Genomic DNA, 22078 nt, shown 5'->3' with positions numbered 1-22078 from the left:
TGAGAACCTCGGTCCGACCCCAGACGCGTCGCTTGGTCCCCAGGTTCGTTAGGATAGCGGGTGCCTAGGTCCAAGGTGAGGTCAGGGGTCCCCTCTCCTCCCGCAGAAATTAGAATGAGCTCCCGCCGTCACCCCCGGGAACCCTGACCTCGGGAACGAATGATGCGAGGGCTGCCCGCGTGGGCAATGAGGACCCTGGCGAGGCCAGGGCTTCCCGCTGCGCCCGCGAGAATGACCTGCCCATCTCTCCCGCGGGGCTGGCGCATAAAGTTCCAGAAGTGCAAACAAGTTCCGAACCGGAGCTCCGCTCCCAAGATCTTCCTTCCTCGGTAGAATAGCCCTTTCACTTAATTTGTCCCTGAAAAGTAAAGCCGGCACCGTGCCCCTCCTGAGCCTTCTAAGCCCAGGAACTGTCAGGCCCCACAACTCTCCCAAGACGGGGGAGGTAAACACGCCCCAGGCAAAACGACCTCATCTCCGAGAACGCCCCGAGCCATGTCGATGGCCCGGCCCGGCATGCAGTTGAAGCGAGAGGCCTGCGGTTCCCCGGGTTAAGCCCGACCGGCGCCGGGTCTCACCGCGCCTTGGGTCCTTTGCAGGGCACGCAGCGCGGGAAGCCGCCATGGACCGCGACGGCCCCGCAGCCAGCCCCCTGATCGCTAGCAACGAGACCGCGCCCCCGGTTGCCGCCACCCGCGACTCGAGCCCCGGCAGGGCCGGGCCGGGACCCGCGGGCCCGGGCGGCGGTGCGCGCCCGGGGGGCGGGAGGCCGGCTGCAGCGAACGCTGCGCGGGAGCGAAGCCGCGTGCAGACTCTGCGGCACGCCTTCCTGGAGCTGCAGCGCACGCTGCCGTCGGTGCCGCCGGACACCAAGCTGTCCAAGCTGGACGTGCTGCTGCTGGCCACCACCTACATTGCTCACCTCACCCGCAGCCTGCAAGACGACGCCGAGGCGCCGGCGGACGCTCGGCTGGGCGCCCTGCGCGGCGACGGCTACCTACACCCTGTCAAGGTAGGCAGGCAGGGCGGCCTGCGGAGCTGGGCCGGGGAGCTGGGCACCTTAACCCTCCGGGTCGGCCACCGCCTGAGCAGATGCCGCGGAGCTCTCACTCCTCCCTTGGGGTGAGACGGGGAACGGATCCGGAGAGCGACCTTGGCCCGCAAGGGCACCGGTAGCGAGGTCCCCACTGCAAAAGGCTACTCCGTAGCTGTTCCCAGGTAGTGGATTTAAACCCGAAGTGGCTTGGGTCGTAGGGGTGTCCTACTCCACTTACAGGATGCAGCCTACATGATGCCTTTCCTAGGTGAGAGGTTTCTTGGGAGTGCCTGTTGGGGTTTTTGGCAAATTCTAGTGATTTTTAGTATCAGATTTACATTTATGAGCCTTTGAGAGTTTTAAATTTACATAATTACATTTCCATCGTGGTTTTTATCAGATGGTTGAAAAGTTTCATGAATTAAAGGGGGTGATGGAATTATCGCCCCTTAAATAATCCAGGAAACCATGTTGAAATGTTTTTGTAAAACTGGTTAAGAACAAAGTGAGACGGTTCTGCCATTCTGCGGAGTAAATTTTCAGTCCGTTTTAATAAAGGTTAATTATCATGGATTAGGCAGTTACCTAGAATGTTAGAAAAACTATAATGTATTTATGTAATTTTCACAATAGATTGGGGTATGTTAATCAAGCCGATTCCATACTATATTAAAATTCTGTAATGTGCAAAATTAGCCCCTAGAATCCGTTTTGTAGAATTTATTACATTACATGTAGGTAAAACGGTCAGGGTTTTCATTTAGCATGGTGTATACGGTTATGATTTATTACCTATATTGCAGTGTTTAGACTCTGCATTGTCCTTCTTGCCTAGATTTGATTGTTTCAAAATCCAGCATTTATCTGGCTTTCTGTTCAAAATGCATTATTTTCCCTGTATTTTCTAAACCTAAATTTTCAAATTTTTGGTTCTCCCATTCTGAAATATTTTGCCACACATATAAATACAAAATCAGGACTTAGCCTTAAGCATATTAGTGTTCAATAAATTATTGAATAACCATCATTGAAATGTAGTAAAGTACACTCTCTAATATTAACTGAAACTAAAATTCTGTGGTGAGGTTTAACAGTTTACTTTGCAAATACAATCAACATGATGATAGCTGCAAGCTATTTTGAATATAGAAATTTGGACTATCATTTGTTTATAATTATGATAGACCTCATTATATCTTTGTGCTATATAATATTATCTCTGCTGAAAAGTCATTCATTATTAATTAGGGGTTTTGCTCTACAGTCTGCATTAGATTGATATTCAAATATATCATTAATATTAGATTTCTTTTGACTTGACATTTCTCATATACTCTAAAAAAGTTTAAGATTAAGTAGACTTTAATACAGAAAGCATCTGTCAAATGCCTCTGTAGGAGATACGATTGAGATAAGAAATCAAATTGTTTTCACCTTTGTTTCTTATAGTATCTTTTTGAATAAATACTGTTAATAATTTTCATGTAAAAATAAGCTTAACAGGAGTTTTTTGCTTTTTGTACTTGATTCAGGCACCAAATGTTTTTGTAGTCTAATAACTCCTTTAAGAAAAATTAAATCTCATTTGTCCTCAAATCAATTGTTTTGATTTTAAAAGACAATTCTAGGGATAATGAAACAAGGCCAAAGATTACCTCTTTAAAATGAAATTGATGATGGTTGAACAAGTGACTAGTCTGTTTTAAAATCATTTACTGAGTGTCTACTGTGTGCAAAGTACTGTTAGGAGAGTGGATACAATTAAGAGTAAGACTCAATCCCTGCCCTAAATTAATATATAATAGAGACAAATACAAAAATAAAATAATGTACTGTAAGGGATAATGTTCTGTGTACATAAGAGAGCTATAACCATGTGCTTTTGGAGGTTTAGAGGAAAGAGATTTCATACGCGTAATTGAAACCACCTGTAACACATTATTTTACGGATATTACCAAATGCTTAAGTATTAAGTCTATCTTTGATAAATCTAATGCAAAAGAAATAAAAATATTCTGATCATACTAATTTTTAGTTAACTAAGGGTGTTGTAACCCATAGTTAAAAAGTGTTCCAAGATGACTTTTTTTTCCTGCCTTACAACATAGTATTACTATGTCTTTGATGATTAAAGATCTGTTAACAAATATTTCAAGGCCATGATTTTGAGTCATCAGTCCTTATTTTCTGTATTGAGATTTAACATTTTTGGGAATTTACATTAAGAGTATCTCAAATGAAACTGGAAGGTTAAAGTGATTGGGATCCTGGGGCATAACCTAAAACAGCAGTTTTCATCCCTTTGGGATGTGAGCAATTTGATTAGCACCAATGTACCAAAGGGCAGTGATCCTTCAAGAGAACAGGGATATATTTCAGATTCTTATATTGGAGAAAAGCACAGATGACTTTATTAATTGCATTATCCCTGGAGAATCACTGTTGATAATATACATATACAATAATCTTAAAAATAAAATACAAAGTTTTGTTATTTTGGGGTCATTTAACTCCAGAATCCAAGAGTGCATTTTTAAGGTTTTCAGGTTCAGTTCGGTTAATCCTATGACCTTGCTAGATTGTTCTAAGCCTCATGAAACATTATGGTTTTAAATAAACTTTATTAGGTAAAATAGAGGTCAAGATTGTGTTAATCTACACAATGTTAAAACATTCCATTGAAAGGTGAAATGTAAAACAGTCAAACTAGCTTTTGTGGCATAATACTAACATGCAGCCTAACCAATATTTCATTTACATTTTATTTCTGACTCTTAAAACTACATATATACATTAAATTCAGTTGAATAAAATCATTAGAAGCCTTTTGGAAAATCGAAGTACACAGTTCTTAAAGTTTTATCATTAAGTTTGTGAAAAATGAGGCAAAAATTCACATACACATTTTTTTAAGTTTATTTTATTTTATTTTTTAGTAATCTCTACAGCCAATGTGGGGCTCAAACTCATGACCCTGAGATCAGGAGTCACACACTCTTCCCACTGAGCCAGCTAGGCATCCCCAAAATCCACATATACATTTTTTAAGTTTGCTTCATTAATTACCTATGTCCCACCAAGGAACAGATGCCTTCATTTGGTTGCATGATTTAGAGTGATTCTCAATACAGCAGGACCCAAGTAGCACATATCAGAAATACCAGGGAGCATTCAGTAGAATGTTTATTTTATTTGCTTTTAAATATATTTAATTCATATGGAATATTCAAATTACATCCGAAGTTTAAGCATGAGATTTTTATGCTCATGAGTACGAGGCAGGAATTTAAAAGATTGAGAAGCACAGGTTTATAATATGCCAAAAATTCTACACTTGAAATTGATTATTTTAGCCCTACACTATTAACTACAAGTATTAGTCAGCTTGGGCTGCAATAACCAAATACCATAGACGGGAAGGCTTAAAAAACAGAAATTTATTCTCTTACAATTCTGGAGTCTGGCAAGTCTAGGATCAAAGTACAGGCCATTTGAATTCCTGGTGAGACCTCTCTCCCTATCTTATGGTTGGCCAACTTACTTCTTTCTCAGGAAAAAAAGCTTTCTCTCTCTTTTTTTTTTTTTAAGATTTTATTTATTTATTTGACAGAGAGAGAGATAGCAACAGCAGGAACACAAGCAGGGGGAGTGGGAGAGGGAGAAGCAGGCTTTCTCTTCTTAAAAGACCACTAACCTGGGCTCCTGGGTGGCTCAGTCAGTTAAGTGTCTGCCTTCCACTCAGGTCATGATCCCAGGATCCTCAGAGTACCACGTCCACATCAGTAAGGGCTCCCTACTCTGCAGGGAGTCTGCTTCTCCCTCTAATCCTCCGCCAACTCTCTCTCTCAGTCTCTCTCTCAAATAAATAAGTAAAATCTTAAAAAAAAAAAAACAAAAAAAAAAAACACCACTAATCCATCATGAGGGACCCACCCTTTAACCTCATTTAGCTTGAATTACCTCCACAAATACCATCACGTTGGGAGCTAGAGCATCAACATAGGATACAAACATTCAGTCCATAGCATTATGGCACAAGGTTCTTCAGTATAATGCAGGACTGGAATCTGATCTAACAATGTCAGCTCCTGACGTATCAGAAAAACCTCATACCAGTTTCCAAAACTGGGGTTATCAACCCATGGCAAGAACCCAAGGACAGGACCAGAGATACACCCAGAATGTGTAAGAATGCACATCTGTGATTTTAAAAAAAAACCTGAAATGGATGCAAAAATAAGTAGCACAGTGTTATTACTGCATCAAATATAAAGTACAAGGTTATTTATAGGAAGATTATACAGGAGTAGATCATTTTAAATTCTAAGTAACACAAATTTTATATTTTATCTGTGTTTATAGATTTCCAGCCAGAATAATCTGAATTTAGGACCCTAAAATGGACCTGAACTGCATGAGAGCAAACACTTATGATATCTGGAGGCATAAAACTAGGACTCTTGTTGGTTGCAAAGAACAGAGGCTTCCTGGATGGTATCACATGCCTACTTAACTATCCCTTATAGCTACATTTTACATCTGGAATGCCAGTTTAGGTGATAGTACTGCACTCAGAAGTACAATCTGACTCTACCTTATACTCAACTTCTGCAAAAAGAGGTCCATTCCGATTTAATTGGTGTAGTGTGTGACTTGGCCATCGGTATTTTTTAAAGCTCTCCATGTGATTTTAATATGGAGCTTGGGTTAAGAATCTGAAGTTCTTAGGGTCTTTTACCTTGTTAATAATTGTATCTCTATTTGAGCACTGCAGATTATTTGTCAGGCATTTAAGAACATTTCATGGTGCTGTGTAACCAGCAGTGAGCCTGTGAATGTTCAGTGATAAAAATAGCCTGCTACTCACTGCAGCATTTACTCTCCGAAGAGTGTGGGATCCCATTGCTGACCTTTGGGAGTTGCACTTTATTAGTCTAAAGACTTCTCTTTGTATAAAAGTAGTATTTCTCTGACAAGGACCTTAGAATTAACGTATTATCAGACACCCCTCCCCAAGAAAAATTTCTGAAAAAGTACTACTTATGTAATATGTTTCTTTATCATCATGTCTATTTGGCAATAAGTTATATTATTTTTGAGAGGTTGTCCACTTTTAAGGTGAATTTAGAAAATTCACAATCAGGGGTGCCTGGGGGGCTCAGTCGTTAAGCGTCTGCCTTCCGCTCAGGTCATGATCCCAGGGTCTTAGGATCAAGCCCCGCATCGGGCTCCCTGTTCAGTGGGAAGCCTGCTTCTCCCTCTCCCACTCCCCCTGCTTGTGTTCCCTCTCTCGCTGTGTCTCTGTCAAATAAAATCTTAAAAAAAAATTAAAAATAAATAAATAAGATCTTTAAAAAGAAAATTCACAATCAGAATACAAATGCAATAATTACTGAAAGGTTAATGCTGTATGATGCTGCTACATCCAGACATTTATTCTGGATGTTTTATCCACATAACACCAAACATTATAACATTTGCAACTTCGAGATACTGCTTTTAGCTAGATAAAATATTTTTTTAAGATTTTTATTTATTTATTTGATAGACAGAACACAGGGGGAGGGGCAAAGGGAGAGGGACAAGAAGACTCTGTGCTGAGCGCGGAGCCCAACGCGAGGCTCATTCCCGGGACCCTGAGATCATGACCTGAGTGGAAACCAAGAGTTGGGACGCTTAACCAACTGAGCCACCAGGCGCCCCGTAGATAAAGTGTAAATAGTTGAGTTAGTCACTTCTCATTGTACTTCTGTGACAAGTGGGAACATATAATATTTACCATGTATAACTTTTTAAAATATCTTTAAATATTTTGTTTTAGATTTAGTTTTAAATTAAAACACTGTTAATAGATATATTTTCCTTTGCTTATCTATATTCATTCTCCATGATTTCTTAAGGTTCTTGTCCACATGCACCCATATTATTTTATACAGTTATAATCAAAGTCTTGGCATATTTTTACTTTTATTGCTAGCATTCATAAACATTGTTTTATGTTGTTCCTTCGACTTCACCATTATAATTGTTACTAGCTTCATGATATTGCATTTGCTTTGAGGCATTTGGAATTTTTAATATTACTAATACAGACCTATCTGTCACAGATACTAATTTTTGGATTCTTGTTTATTCTTTTTCAGAAATGGCCCATGCGATCAAGATTATACATCGGTGCTACTGGTCAGTTTCTGAAGCATTCTGTGTCTGGAGAAAAAGCAAATCATGGCAGTACTACAACAGACTCACAGCCTTAGGCTTCTCCCTGATGGGCGCTGGTAGAAAGTGGCGTCCATTGTTTTTAAATAGTAGCAAGTCAGTCTGTATTTATTACATCAGACATAACAAACATCATTCCTGAAAGTTTGCATGTGAATCCATAGTGGGAAGTTCAGATTTATCTGTCTAATCTAAATAAATGTGGAATGAAGTCATCAGTCTTGTATAAAATACACAGCTTATCTATCCGTTGTGAGAGATATTCACTACTGTATAGTGCAAGAAAAACTATTGGAAAAAAGAAAAGCACCCAAATCAAAGAATTGTGTATATATCCAAAGAATGCACACATTTTCTGTAGGGTATCTATTACACCCTGAAAAGCTGATATCTATCAATAATCTTGATAGTTTAAAAAAAATAAGGCACCAGTATTCCATTTTTGTGAAAACCAGTTTATGCTTAAGTTGGTCTGAGAAGCCATTTCAATTGGAAGGTGTGAGATCATTTATTCGGTTTTCGCTAAAGATGTGTGAAAAGATTGTTGAGGTATTAGGAAGTTGCAGTAACTTCTACAACTAGTTATTTTTCCCTCTTAGAAAACCTGTTTGGAGTATTAGATGAGTTTGCTGTATTGGACAGGGCTTGGCCACCTTCCTAGATGACTATGAAATATCTTATTATGTTTCCAAATTGTGGAAGGCTTTGGGAATCCCTGTAGCCCAGTGTAAATAGCAGACGAGTGTCACTGGGCAGCAGGGTTCCTCTCCCTCCTCCCTGGTCCCTCCATATCTGCTCCATCCTCTTTCAGGTCCTGGACTAGATGAGCTGGTACAGTTAGCCACCTTACAGAGAGTCAACCCCTCCCAGTCTCAGCTTTGCCTAAGCTCCTTCTCCCCTTTGTCAGTTGCTGTTCACAATCTACCTACGTGGCCATTATGAAATAGGAGAGAAAACCTGTCTGATTTGGGAATTCTGGCACTGATCTGCACCTTGAGGGGGTCTGAGGACACACAGTGACTACCCTGAGCTCAATCAGGCCAGAGCATATCGCCCTGAATCTGCCCCAGCGTGAACATACGATTGGGAAGGTCCTCTGCTGTGGGCCTCTCCCCCCACACTGCACACCAGGGGCCCAGGGAGCAGCTGTTCTACCTGATTGTGCCCGTTTCCGGTTTCAACAGGAGCTCGGGGGTCAGAGCCATGAAGGAGAAATGTCTGTCAGGGACCGCACTGAATCCCAAAACAGGTCCCTTGTCATGTCTTTAACTCCCTTTCTTCTCTTTCTCCTCATCTTTACTATTCCTCTTTCCAACCGTAAAGTTCATTTATTTCTCAATAACCGAGTGTTAAAGAAGCTGAATTTGATCCAAGATTAGCAAATAGGAAAGTATATTAATGGACTTGGTTGAACCGATTAATATAGCTGTTGAACCATCATTTTATTTTTCTCCTCACTGCGGTTTTCTTCCAACTTTTGCCAGTGAAATGAGGTAAAGGACCATTTGAAGGCAAAAACCATCACTCAGTTGATTCAGCTGAACGTGACCATATTTCAGCTCATATCTGATAGCCTGTAATTTTTATTATTTTAATGTGAATACTCCTAGTAATGTGACGAAAGCATGTCTTTAAAAGAAAAGGCATATAATAAAAAATTTTCTACATATTAATATGTAGCAAAAATGTTTGTATATTTAAATATTTGTGAATATATTTACCCACTCATATAACATGGAAAGGAATAAAATGTAAAATGAGGTATGAATTCAGCTATTCACTATTATAAGTTATTTCCATAAAAAGTGCTATGACTAATCTTTATCTTAAGCATGAAAGCAAAGTTCTTTGCAGTTGCCTGAAACTGAACTCTAAATACTACATTTGATAGCAAGAGTTTCAGAAAAATGGTTTTCTTGCTAATAATGATCTATTTGGCTACAGTTGTTAAAGCATTTAATTGGGGGAAAATTATGACGTTTGTTGAATTGCCAGACTTTCTTAAATCATCCTGTTAAATAGTTAAGCTTTGCCTTTGGCAGTATTACTTTTGATTTCTTCTTGTCCACTTACAGAAAAGAAATGTTTTAATGCCAAAGAAGTATATCTCTGTCCTAAGTTTTCTTTTTTTTTTTTAATTTTTTTTAAAAGATTTTTTATTTATTTATCTGAGAGAGAGAATGGGAGACAGAGAGCATGAGAGGCGGAGGATCAGAGGGAGAAGCAGACTCCCCGCTGAGCAGGGAGCCTGATGCAGGACTCGATCCCGGGACTCCAGGATCATGACCTGAGCTGAAGGCAGTTGCTTAACCAACTGAGCCACCCAGGTGCCCCATGTCCTAGGTTTTCATAACACTTCATTAAATTGCTAAATATGTTAACAGCTTTTGGTGCATTGGAAAATCTCAAGGGAGAAATTGCATATTTTCACCCAAAGGTTCAAAGGAGCATCCTGTTTTAATTAATGGTGCACGGTCGAGATAAAGGTATTACTAAAATAAGGCATTAATTTGAAAATTAATTTAGCCTGTTAAATTTGCATCTGTCTCTGGGCATATTTAACAAAGACTTTAGGTACTTAAGGTACATTTGAAATCTTTCTAGAAGATAGATAACTATTTGGCATTAGCTTCTTCACCATGCTCCCCTTAATGGAATATATATTAGGACTGGGGAGGGGAGGTATATTTGGATCACAGTATTATCCTATAATCTGCAAGGGAAATCCTAAATTTCCGTCATTTCACTCAGCTCTCAGCAATATGACATATATTTAAATTCCTCTGTAATGAAAATTTTAGAGGATAGGGAAGTGCTTTTTTAGAAGCATAACCAGTTCCAACAGACTTTAAAAATATTATTTCCATTTCTGATTATAAAAATACAGTGCAGTTGACTGTATGTCGAATATGCATCAATAATTACATTAAAAGTATATATATACCTGTTTTACAAATTAAAACTTAATAATAAAAGGGATTACGTGGAAAATAAAAGTCCTGCAATGGAAGAGGGTGTTTGGGATATAGAATAAGGGTGGGGAAATCTATTCACATGTTACCTGGTAATAAAGATGGGTTTTGCATTTTTATAAGGCTTATTTGGCCCAACTACTTCAATCTGCAGTTATAGATATCCTAAACAGTGGTTTTCTTATCTATTCATGGAGACTTTATTTAAACTTAGAAGAAACTGCAAAAAGAAAATAAATGCTAATTGACCTTACTGAAACACCCAGTCATTATTTGAGTTGAAATTGCTTTTTAGGTTAAATTATTCAATAATTTCTCTTGCTCTCACAGGTCCTCATTTTATATTCTTGAAAGCAACTAACCAGTTATTATCAAGAAAAGTGAAAGTAGGAGAGGGAGAGGGAGAGGTAGTTGTATATATATTTTCCAGCACATCATTTAATCTTTTTATTTAAGCCTTGGGGTATCATAGTGTCATTCTGAGGAAATAAGCCAAACAGACAAAACATTTCTCCAGTGGCCTACATGATTCCCTTAAAAATCAACACATGAATTGTACTTGGCGTAATTATAAGAAAAGGTGCTTGTTGGCTCCACACAAATTGTATTCTTAGCTGGCAGGGAAAAGAAATTATAAATCAAACAGATTGCTTCTGATCCAAATTTATATATTAGATATCTTACTTTGAGAGGATGGCTTAATCCAAATGCTCTTTCCTAACCAGGCATAGGTTATTGCAGGTTATGTCAATCGTATATTTTATTTGAAAAGATATGAACTTGGACTCTTCGAGCATTGGCATATTCTGTTTTAATCTGGTAACAAATTCTATTTTTTTAAAAAAAGGTTTATTTATTTATTTGAGACAGAGAGAGAGAGCACAAGTGGGAGGGGCAGAGGGAGAGGTAGAGAGAGAAAGTCCCAAGTAGACTCCCGCTGAGCACGGAGCCCAACATGGGGCTCGATCCCAGGACCCTGAGATCATGACCTGAGCCAAAACCAAGAGTCGGACGCTTAACCCACTGTGCCACCCAGGCACCCCAAATTCTTTTTTTTTTTAACCTTGCTGGAGGATGTGATATCTACAGTTTCCCAAATGACTTATAACTAATAGTATACTAATGCTATCTTGCTCCATGGTACACTTGATTTTTTTAGTTTTGTTTTTGTTCTTGTAACTTAAAAAATATCCAAAAGTTAAGATTCCCAATTTTTAAAAGGAACACTAGGGAAATATAAAATTGTGTATCGCAAAGAAATTAATACGTACTTCTGTTACATAGTGGTAGCAGCATAGGACTGTCTTACTGGGGAAAAAAATGCCCCTTAAATCCTATAGATTTGCTTCCTATAAACTTTGAGTACAGCACAGATGGTACTGAAGCACAGCTGGGAATGGGGGACATTAAGTATTCTTGCCTAACTACATAAGCCCGGGAAGGGCTTCCCTTCCTATGTTTATACAAGTCTTAGTTTCAACTCATAAGAGAAACCAGCTCAGTGAAATATACCTCAATCACTCAAACTCTTTCATTATAAATTTTACCACAGCATTCAGCTGTCAGAAGCTTTTAAATTATAAACTGAAGAATAATCTTAACTATTAGGCTTAAAGATTATGTCAATAGTCATTTCCTGTGCCTATGAATGTTACTGAAGAAACTCATGCATTCCTGCCTTCTCAGAACCAAGAAGTATGTCCACGGGGAGCTCTGGAGGTGGACTTAAATCACTTGACTCCATTTTTATGGTCAATGTGAGGTCTAGATAAGAATTGATTAAAGCAATCTTATTTTCTGGTAAGTTCTGAAATCAGTCAATTTAAAAATCTTAAGCGTGTGCTATTAGAAAGCATCTTAATGCTTTATGTAGATGTGTATATCATGTGGATCAGTATTTTTTTTTAAAGATTTTGTTTATTTGACAGAGAGAGAGTGCACAAGCAGGGGGAGAAGCAGGCTCCCCGCTGAGCAAGGAGCCCAAAATGGGACTCGATCCCAGGACCCTGGGATCCAGCCCCACATCAGGCTCTCTGCTCGGCGGGAAGCCTGCTTCTCCCTCTCCCACTCCCCCTGCTTGTGTTCCCTCTCTCGCTGTCTCTCTCTCTGTCAAATAAATAAATAAATAAAAATCTTAAAAAATAAAAAATAAAAAATAAGTCATATTTAAAAAAAAAAAAAAAGGCCTGTGCAAGATTATTTCTCCTTTGTGTGCAGCACACCTGTCTCTCTTGCTGATTGTAAGCCCCTATGCCAGAGTTGTCTTGAAACATAGGCCATAACCAAGTGGAAAAGGTGGTGTGCAATGGCAGAAACAGGAGAGTCAAGGGAAGGAACAAAGGTGGGAAGTGGGAAGCTATTTCCAAAACCTCCTTTCAGAAAGAGGAGGCCAGTTCCACCATGAAACCAGTCAGACTCTAGAAGTGTTGGAAAGACTGCCTTCAAAAGACCTGACTTGAGGACAAGACTAGAACAAGAAAAAGCTGCTGATGCTGTGCTACACCTAACCTGAGAGGTCCAGAGAGCAGCCACACGAGGTCTCAGGGAGGACTAGACCCAGGTGGTTCTATTTCCCGCTCTGGCCGGACAGCCAATGCCAGAAGCTGGACAATGTCTAGAGTGATTGGGAATGGCTTGACTCAAGACAGAAATTTCTTGTCGCTCCAACAGTAACTGCTGTTCTCTCCCCCTCCCCAACCCATGCAAGCCCCACCCAGACTTATGGCCACTCTAGGGATACACACTCATTACATTAGTGCTCTCCCTTCCCTTGGTGAAAGGAAGCAGAGCTTCCTGCAAAAATGAATGATGAGAGGAGACAGAGCATGTTACTCAAGATCCACCTTTAGTCAAACTTGAGGAAGTGAGGAATGGGGAGACCAGAAGAGGTGGAAAAATAAATAGATCCTAGATAAAAACCTAAATCCCACTTCCTAATAGGAGGTGAGTTGCGGGACACTTATGTGAGCAAATTTCCTTGGGGCACGAAGTAGTTTACTAACAAGAGGAGGGGATCATATATATACATATGTATATATGTATTTAAAGGTTTTATTTATTTGAGAGCACAGAGGGGAGAGTGAGAGGAGAAGCAGACTCCCCACTGAGCAGAGCCCCATGTGGGCTCGATTGATGTGGGGCTCCATCCCAGGACCCTGGGATCATGACCTGAGCCAAAGGCAGATGCTTAACCGACTGAGCCACCCAGGTGCCCCGGGGATCATATATTTTTATCAGGGAAGAGGGCTGGGATGGCTACAGAGACAGCAACAAGAGTCTCTGCCATGGGTACCTGACTCAGTCTTAAGAGATCAAGGAAGACTTTACTGAGAAGACAAAGAGGAGGGGAATCTGGGTGGCTCAGCTGGTTAATTGTCTAATTCTTGATCTCAGCTCAGGTCTTGATCTCGGGTTCATGAGTTCAAGCCCTGCATTGGGCACTACTTCAAAAAAAAAAAAAAAAGAAGAAAAAGGAAAAGGGAAAGGGGGCACAAAAAGGTTTTCCGGGGCAGGGGGAAGGGAATGAATTTGCTGTTTTAAAAAAAAGGGCTGGGGGGGGGGGGGGGGGGTAGCGCCTGGGTGGCTCAATCAGTTAGGCGTCTGCCTTCAGCTCGGTCATGATCCCGGGGCCCTGGGATGGAGCCCCACGGCAGGCTCCCTGCTCAGCAGGCTCTGCTTCTCCCTCTTCCTCTGCCCCTCCCCCAGTTTGTGCTCTCTCTCTCTCTCTCTCTCTCTCTCTCTCAAATAAATAAATAAAATCTTTAAAAAAAGAAAGAAAGAAAGAAAGAGCACGGGGAAGAGGGATGAATACTTCACATATTTTATCTCATTTCATCCCATAAAAATCATAGGAATAAGTACTGTATCATTCCCAATTTGCAAATCAAGGAGGGCCTTAGAAGGCACATTAAAGAATTTGGATTTCAAGGTAGCCAGAAATTCTCCATAGGAATGCAGAGGTGTTGGGTGTTAGGGAGCTGCTGGTAAGCAGAAGAATATAGATTTCCAAACAACACAAAACACCGTAAATATAATGATAAAGACTGGGAAAAGTTATTTGCCATGCAGGTAACTGTTAATTGACAAAAGATTAGTATGCAGAATAAAAAAGAAATCCCATAAATCAATTTTAAAAATTACAAATACTCCAATAAACAATTGGGTGAAGGCTAGGACTTACAAAAGTGAAAACCCAAATGATTAAAAAACATGAAAAAAAATTAAGGAAAAAGGAAAATATATGTAAAGTTATCTTTTCAACCTCATGGCAAATGCAAATTAAAATAAAAATAAATACCGTTCTGCATTTATCAGATTGGCAAAAATGTTTAAATTCTGAAACAAGTTTTGACAGGGATGTGGTACTACCACTTAGAAAACAATTTGACTATACTAAGTATGAAGATACATTCCTCCTTCAATCCTTCAACCCAGCAATTCAGCTTCTCGGGAATGGTGTTCTGTGAGACCAAATGTGAATTATTCAAGTATTCAGGTATTATGTAAACCAGTTGTTAAATAGTTAGCATCTTAAAATCAGCCATGATGGGGATATTTACACAATAGAAATCTGCAAACACTATAAATCAGGGTTGGGTGTTTTGCTTTGTTTTTAGATCCTATGTAGCAGAATACCAACATACACAGAGAAACTCTCATGCATATGCACAAAACACTGTGGAAGAAACATTCAGAATCTATGCCATGTTTAAGTTTATGGGGTATTAATTTCAGGACATCATTTGTATTAGATCATCACTAAGGTATGAATAACAACATAATTTAACCTTAGTTTGAATTTTTCAATTACTTCCACATTCTCAACTCTCTATGTAATCGTTCTTAAATAATTTCTTTAAACACTAAGAAAAGTGTATTATTTCACAAAACAAGAAGCCTGAACTGGGGTGGCTCCCTGGCTGGTTAATTTGGTGACTATTCGATGTCTTTAAGTTGCTTGATTTCGTCTCCTTTCTACTTTGCCATTTCCAGCAAGCTCCCCTCATTTAACAAGATGGCTGCAGCAATGCCAAGAATTCTTTCACAGATAATATCTAGGGGAAGAAGAGCTATTTCTTCCCATTTGTGTCTTTTCATCAAAGAAGAAAACTTTCCGTGAAGTCTCCTAGCAGACTTCCCCTCAGGTCCCATTGGTCAGCTTGAATAATTTCAATAACATTCCATTACATTTAGAATTTGTCCAAGGATTTAAGTAGTTGTTTGCAAGGCTTACTCTTAATATAAAAGTTAAATTTTTTCAACAGAAAAGGAAAACCCTAGTGTCTCACACTGACAATTAAAGCCACTTATTATTTTAGATCCGGGCAGAAATCATAAGTAATTTAGGTAATTTTCACCAAAATTATCTCAGTAAAGTTCATGCACTTCAAGTGTTTAAGAATCAACTTTCATTCAGATCAGTGCCCTATTTTCTGACAATTTAATGTATTTTTCACAGATTTGGAACTTTAACCTTGACGAGAGGTATAAATGCTATGATTATCTTAATGTCAATATTATGTTTAAAAATAATCTTGCCTGAGGTAAAAGGATCTTATATATAAAAGTCATGCGTTTATGACTAGGATCATTTACATCTCTCTTGCATTAACTCTATTTTGACATGCTTACTATTGAGCAAGGGAGAGCACAAGCATGTGGTTATTATAGCCAACTTCCTTCCAGTTCCAACCTCATTTTCTGCTGCAAACATCCAGGGGAACTAGGAGGTTCTCCAAATCATTCACTAATATGAAAAAGGACTGAAGGGCAAATGTATTAATTTACTAATGAGATTTACATGTGTAAAGTACAGACTATAGATTCTGACAGCTTAAAGAGAAAATAATATCCTATATGCCCTGAATCCACACATATGTCTATCTACAAAATGTAAACTTTAAGGTAATCCTGGTTATACTGTCAAATCAGTGGCTCTTTTTTAAAAAGTTACTTTTGATAAACTGCTATATCAGATTTAAACCATAAATCTTTTCCCTTGAAGTGGTTTTAATTGTATCTGCAAACTGGCAACATTAACTCAGTTCAGCACCTTGGAGACCAGCAACCCCCAGGGATGTGCTCATTGCTGGAGAATACCAAACACTTTTCATAAGGCAGGTCAAAGGTAAAGAAAGGAGTGATGATGAGCTGAAGGGACAAATTTTAGAAATGGTCTATTTTTGCAGTTGGAGGCAAAAATGTACTATTTTAATAATTATTTTTTAAGCTTAATTATAAAATTGCATACACACAGTAAAAATCCAAAGAGTAGAGAATGGTATACAATAAAAAATTAAAATACCACTTTCCCCACAAACCCCAAGTTTCACTCCCTAGAGGCATGCATTGTAAACAGTTGCAAAATTTTATATACCATATTTTGTTTATTCATTCACTCATCATTCACTCATCATTCACTCATTTGCTCCTCTCAACGGATATTTGGTTGTTTCTACCTTTTGGCTATCATGAATAATGCTGCTATGAACATTGGTGTACAAGTATTTGAGTCTCTGCTTTCAGTTCTTTTGGGTATATACCCTGAAGTGGAATTGCTGGATCACAGGGTAATTCTATGTTTAATTTTTTGAGGAACCGCCAGATTGTTTTCCCCCGTGGCTGCACTATTTTACATTCTCATCAGCAATGCACCAGCAACGATATAAGGGTTCCAATTTCTCCGTATCCTTACCAATATTTGTTATTTTGTTGTTGTTGTTGTTTTGATAACAGCCACCCTAATGGGTGTGAACTGTATCTCACTGCAGCTTTGATTTGCATTTCCCTAATAGCTAGTTATATTGAGCATCTTTTTCATGTGGTTATTGGCCACTTGTATATCTTCTTTGGAGAAATGTCTATTCATGTCCTTTGTCCATTTTTGCACTGAGTTGTTTGGTTTTTTTCATTGTTGAGTTTAGGAGTTCTCCATATATTCTGGGTATTTACCCCTTATCAGATATGTGCTTTGCAAACATTTTCTCTCCCATTCTATGGATTATCTTTTCACTCTCTTGACACTGTCTTTTAATGCACAAAAGTTTTATTTTGGTGAAGTCCAATTTATCTATTTTACTTTTTGTTGCTTGTGTTTTTGGTGTCAAATCCAAGAAATTATCCCCAAATCCAAACTGATGAAACTATTCCCCTGTTTTCTTCTAAGAGTGTTATAGTTTTAGCTCTTATATTTAAGTCTTTGATCTATTTTGAGTTAATTTAAGAACTTCATTCTTTTGTATATAGATACTGTTTTCTCAGTACCATTTGTTGAAAAGATTGTCTTTTCCCCATTGAATAGTCTTAGCATCCTTGTCAAAAATCAATTGACCATTTATGCAAGTGGATATTTTTTAGGTATAAAGGGAATATATTCACATTATTTTTTGTGCATGGAGTCCAATGTGGGACTTGAACTCACGACCCTGAGATCAAGACCTAAGCTGAGATCAAGAGTTAGAAGCTTAACCAACTATGCCACCCAGGTGCCCCAAGTTATTCACATTAATCAAGGTCATCTGGCAACCCTGAGTCTCTACATTGACTTTCTTAAGTCCCTTTGAAGGTGATAGACTTGAAAGGGAGAGGGGAATTCTAAATTCCAAAAATCCCTTTACTATTAAGAACAAAGTTTAAAGGAGTAAACATTAAATTTTGGCTAGGAAAAGGAGTCTCAAGAAATGACTTAAATGAAGTTTCCATTAGAGAGGAAGGAGAAATACAAAGGCTTCAATAGAAAAAGAGAGGTAAGAAAATGAAAGGTCAAAAGTCAGGTCTAAGTTCTTTACTCCACCCTCAGCGCTGGAGCTAGTGAAGTATAAAAACATATGTTAGTTTGGAGGTGAGGTCTGAGGTAGAAATGTAAATTTGGGCAATATCAGTACATGCTTTTATCAAAAGTGGGAATGGATACTAGGCAGCCAAAAATAGAGATTGGAATATGTTTATATGTTGCTGGAGTGGTCCATTGGTAAGGGAGAGATAGATGAGGCAGAAGAGAGAAGACACTTGAAGGAGCATCCTTGAGCAGGAGAGAACCAAGAACCTTTAACAGGAGGGACACTTTGGGCAGGAACAAGACAGAAGGAGAAAGTAGGCACTAATGTACAGAGGGGTGTGAACTGGATGGTGATTTCCCAGCTGGTTGGCTTCTCTTTGTTCAATGGAGAAGAAAGAATGTTCCAGTTATCAATTTACTGTCTTTAATCTCCAGATCTAACCCATATTACCTGCTCTGTGATAATGGACCTGGACCATATAAACATTTCTCTTTTGCCAAATATAATGTTAAGGTTTGTCAGCAAACGGTACTGAAGGGAGATTGCAGGAGGAGCTTCTCTTCCTGTTTCTGGTTTGCTCCTTTCAACGGGTTCCTACGGTGCCCTGTGGCCAGCACCACATAGCACCTTCCTGTGGGTAGCTTCCCCTAGTGATCCAGAGGGCACCTTACTTCTCTACCATTCACTTAGCCCAAAGTCTGGGGTGGCCTCCACCAAATCTGTTCCTTGCTAGGTTCTATCTCAGCTCAGAGGGGGTGACAGCTTCAATATGTTATTTCCATATGCTTTAAAATTTTATTTTTCTCTTAATAGATAATCCCTTATTACAGTTAATTCTTTTTTTTAAGTTTCTAGTTATTTATTCATTTAAGTAACCTCTACACCCAACATGGGCTCAAACTCATGACCAGGAGATCAAGAGTCACACACTCTTCTGACTGAGCCTGCCAGGTGCCCCTACAGTTAATTCTTTATATTAAATTTTCCTGTTTAAAATACTTTGTGGTTTCTCTTTGTGGTCTCTTAAAGGGTCCTGACTTACCTAATAAGTTATAAGCTAAGAATGTGGGAAGGGGAAAGAGGAGGTTTGGGGAGAAATGGGCTGAAATAGTCTGGAAAAGGGAGTAAATAAATTTGCCAAACAAAAGTAGGATTTCCATTACACTGTTTAGATGTATGGTAATTCATTTTACCAGTCTCTGGATATTTCGGTTGTTTAAAACACACACACACACACACACACACTGTGGATGTGGATGGATATTCTTCTAATCTGTCTACCTATGCTTTTGGAGACATCTTTTCTTTCCTTTCTTTTCCCTTCCTTTTCTTTCTTTCTATCTATTTATTTTTGACTGCTGTGACGGCTGACTCCTTGAAAAGACCACCAAAATAACCTGTTGGTAGAACAAAGACAAGGGCACTTTGGGCACTTGGGTGGCTCAGTTGGTTGAGCGTCTGCCTTCGGCTCAGACCATGATCCCAAGGTCCTGGGATCGAGCCCCGTGTCAGGCTCCCTGCGAGCCTGCTTCTCCCTCTCCCACTTCCCCTCTTGTGTTCTCTCTCTCACTGTCTCTCTCTGTCAAATAAATAAATAAAATCTTTAAAAATAAATAAATAAAATAAAATAAAGAATGGGGAAAAAAACAAGTTATAGACTGGGAGAAAATACTTGCAAATGATATCAGATAGCAAATAAGCATTTTAAAAGATGCTCAATATTCTTCAGGGAAAGGCAAATTAAAAGTACAGTGAAATATCACTACACACCTGTTTGAGTGTCTAAAGCAAAAGACTGACCATACCAAGTGTTGACAAGAATATGAAACAACCAGAACTCTCAAGCACTGCTGATGGGAATAAAAAATGGTAATAACCACTCTGGAAAACAGTTTGGCCGTTTCTTACAACGTTAAACACACACCTACCACGCAATGCAGCCATTCTACTCCTAGGTATTTACCAAGAGAAATAAAAGCACATGTCCATACAAAGACTTACATGAATATTCATAGCAGCTTTATTTGTTATAGCCAAACACTGAAACCTCCAAATGTCCATCAATGGGTCTATAGATAAACAAATAGTGGTATAGCCAAATATGGGAAAACTGTTCAACACTAAAAAGGAATTAACTGTTATTACATACAACTGCATGGATGAATTTAAAAATGATTATGCTGAATGAAAGAAGCCAACAAAAAAGTACAAACTGGAGCGCCTGGGTGGCTTGAGTCGGTTAAGCAACTGACTCTTGGTTTCAGCTCAGATCATGATCTTGGGGTCGTGGGATTGAGCAGCCCTCCCCTCCCGCTCCATGCTCTGCAGGGAGTCTGCTTGAAATTCTCTCTCCCTCTCCATCTGCCCCCTCCCCCCACTCGAGTGCAAGCTTGCTCTCTCTCAAATAAATAAATTAATTAAAAAAATTCTCTCTGCCCCTCCCCCTCCTCTAAAAAAAAAAGAGTATATACTGTATGATTGCATTTAAGCAAATTATAGAAAAATGCAAACTAATCTATAGTAACAGAAAGTAAGTCAGTGGTTGCTTGGGGAAGGGGTTTGAAGGTGGGGTTTGGGGGCCATGAAGGAGACATTACAAAGGAGCATGAGGAAATGTTTGGGAGTGATGAATATATTCATTATCTTTAATGGGATGTTTCACACGTATCCACATGTCAAAACTTACAAATTTTTCGTTTTAAATATGTTCAATTCTTTGTATGTCAATAAAGTTGTGTTAAAGAAAAGCTATTTTTGCTTTTGTGGCAACTTTTGAGGCAGAAGTTGAACTGAAAATTTGAACCCATCCTTCCTCAGAATTCCTGCACCCTCCGTCATGCGCCTATAATGTTACCTTCCTTTTCAGAGTAATTAAAAGAGAGCTCTTGAGGCTTACAGCAATACCCCCAAACCTTAAAGTTAAGATTACCTGCTGAGGCAAACACTGTTGACAGTCTTCTTAACAGCCATTCCCCTTTCTCTTTCTTTTCTGCCACAACCTACCTTCTCACATTACAAACTGATAATCTCTGGACATGTACCCTAACCATGGTTAATGGTACCTGAAGGCCATTCTGGGTAAGATTTTCCACCCAGATTAAAAGAGAAGAAAAAAAAATGTACCTTCTTCCTGCCTTTGGATGTTGTTACAAGAAAATGTGATGTTTATCGCTGTGGGAGCCTTTTGGCAACCATGAGGGGAAAATCAAGAGTCTCAGAAGACTACAAACTCTGACAATGTTGCACTGCTGAATTAACCAACCCTAGAGCCAGCTACCTCTGGACTTCCTGCAATGTGGAATAATACACTACTCATTTTTTAAAAGCCATTTAGTTGCATTTCTTGTTACTTGCAGTTGAGAACATTACATCTATTTAACGGATGACATTATTAAGCAATTAAAATAACTGACAAAATGATAATCTGAAAATGGGTGTCTCTGGAGTTTTAGGAACACCTAAATTTTAGTCATGGAATTGAACTGTATCCAGTCTGAAGAAAGAACATATTAAGTCATTAAGACAGTGGCCCCTTCCATATTCTATCCTCCCAGGTCAGGTATCTCTTGGAAGCGACGCTAATAAACACCATGCCACGTGAGCACTGACAGGAAAACTAGCAACTTAGGAGCTATCCTGTAAGGAACTGTTGCAGAAGTGTCCCTGCTGGTCTCCAGCTCCTTCTCATATGGCTGTAGGCACTGAGAAGCTGCCTAAAATGTTGCCCTAACATCTACAGGTTCAGCATCCAAACTCACCCTCCTCTATAACTTTTAGTAATGGTGGCTCCTACACCTGCCCATCCAGCTGTAGGCAAAGGCTTGCTTGGTGGAGGTGGCTGTCCAGGCTGCAAAATTAGGTTGTAGAAGTAATATCCAGCCAGGAGTCTGCGATGCAGGCTGAGGCCCAAAGCCACTACTTGACAGAACTGCCCAGGTGGGGCCCCAAACAAAGAATTTTAAACCCCTATAAAACATTCAGCAAAAACTTTATATAGAGAGAAATTCTTTGGTAAAGTGACTATAAGCACAATTTGTTTCTCAAGGTTTAGATTTTTATACCGTGTTTCTTT

The 22078-nt window shown here is 39.2% G+C and overlaps 1 protein-coding gene across 1 annotated transcript; it reads left to right on the top strand.

The window, feature by feature from the left end:
• Positions 1-622: 622 nt before the first annotated feature.
• On the top strand, positions 623-7294 carry TCF24 (transcription factor 24). Its single transcript, XM_021688688.2, has 2 exons — positions 623-1012; positions 7181-7294. Exons 1-2 carry the CDS (start codon positions 623-625, stop codon positions 7292-7294), a joined length of 504 nt encoding a protein of 167 aa, XP_021544363.1.
• Positions 7295-22078: the final 14784 nt, after the last annotated feature.

Source organism: Neomonachus schauinslandi, chromosome 4 (assembly GCF_002201575.2).
Source record: "Neomonachus schauinslandi chromosome 4, ASM220157v2, whole genome shotgun sequence".
In the NCBI taxonomy this organism is placed as follows: Eukaryota; Metazoa; Chordata; class Mammalia; order Carnivora; family Phocidae; genus Neomonachus; species Neomonachus schauinslandi.
This window is presented reverse-complemented; position numbering and strand designations above follow the sequence as displayed.

Coding starts and splice junctions, on each gene's coding strand:
- TCF24 (XM_021688688.2), top strand. CDS start 623: ATGGACCGCGACGGCCCCGCAGCCAGCCCCCTGATCGCTAGCAACGAG. Junction 1,013..7,180: donor GCTACCTACACCCTGTCAAG/GTAGGCAGGCAG, acceptor ATTCTTTTTCAG/AAATGGCCCATGCGATCAAG.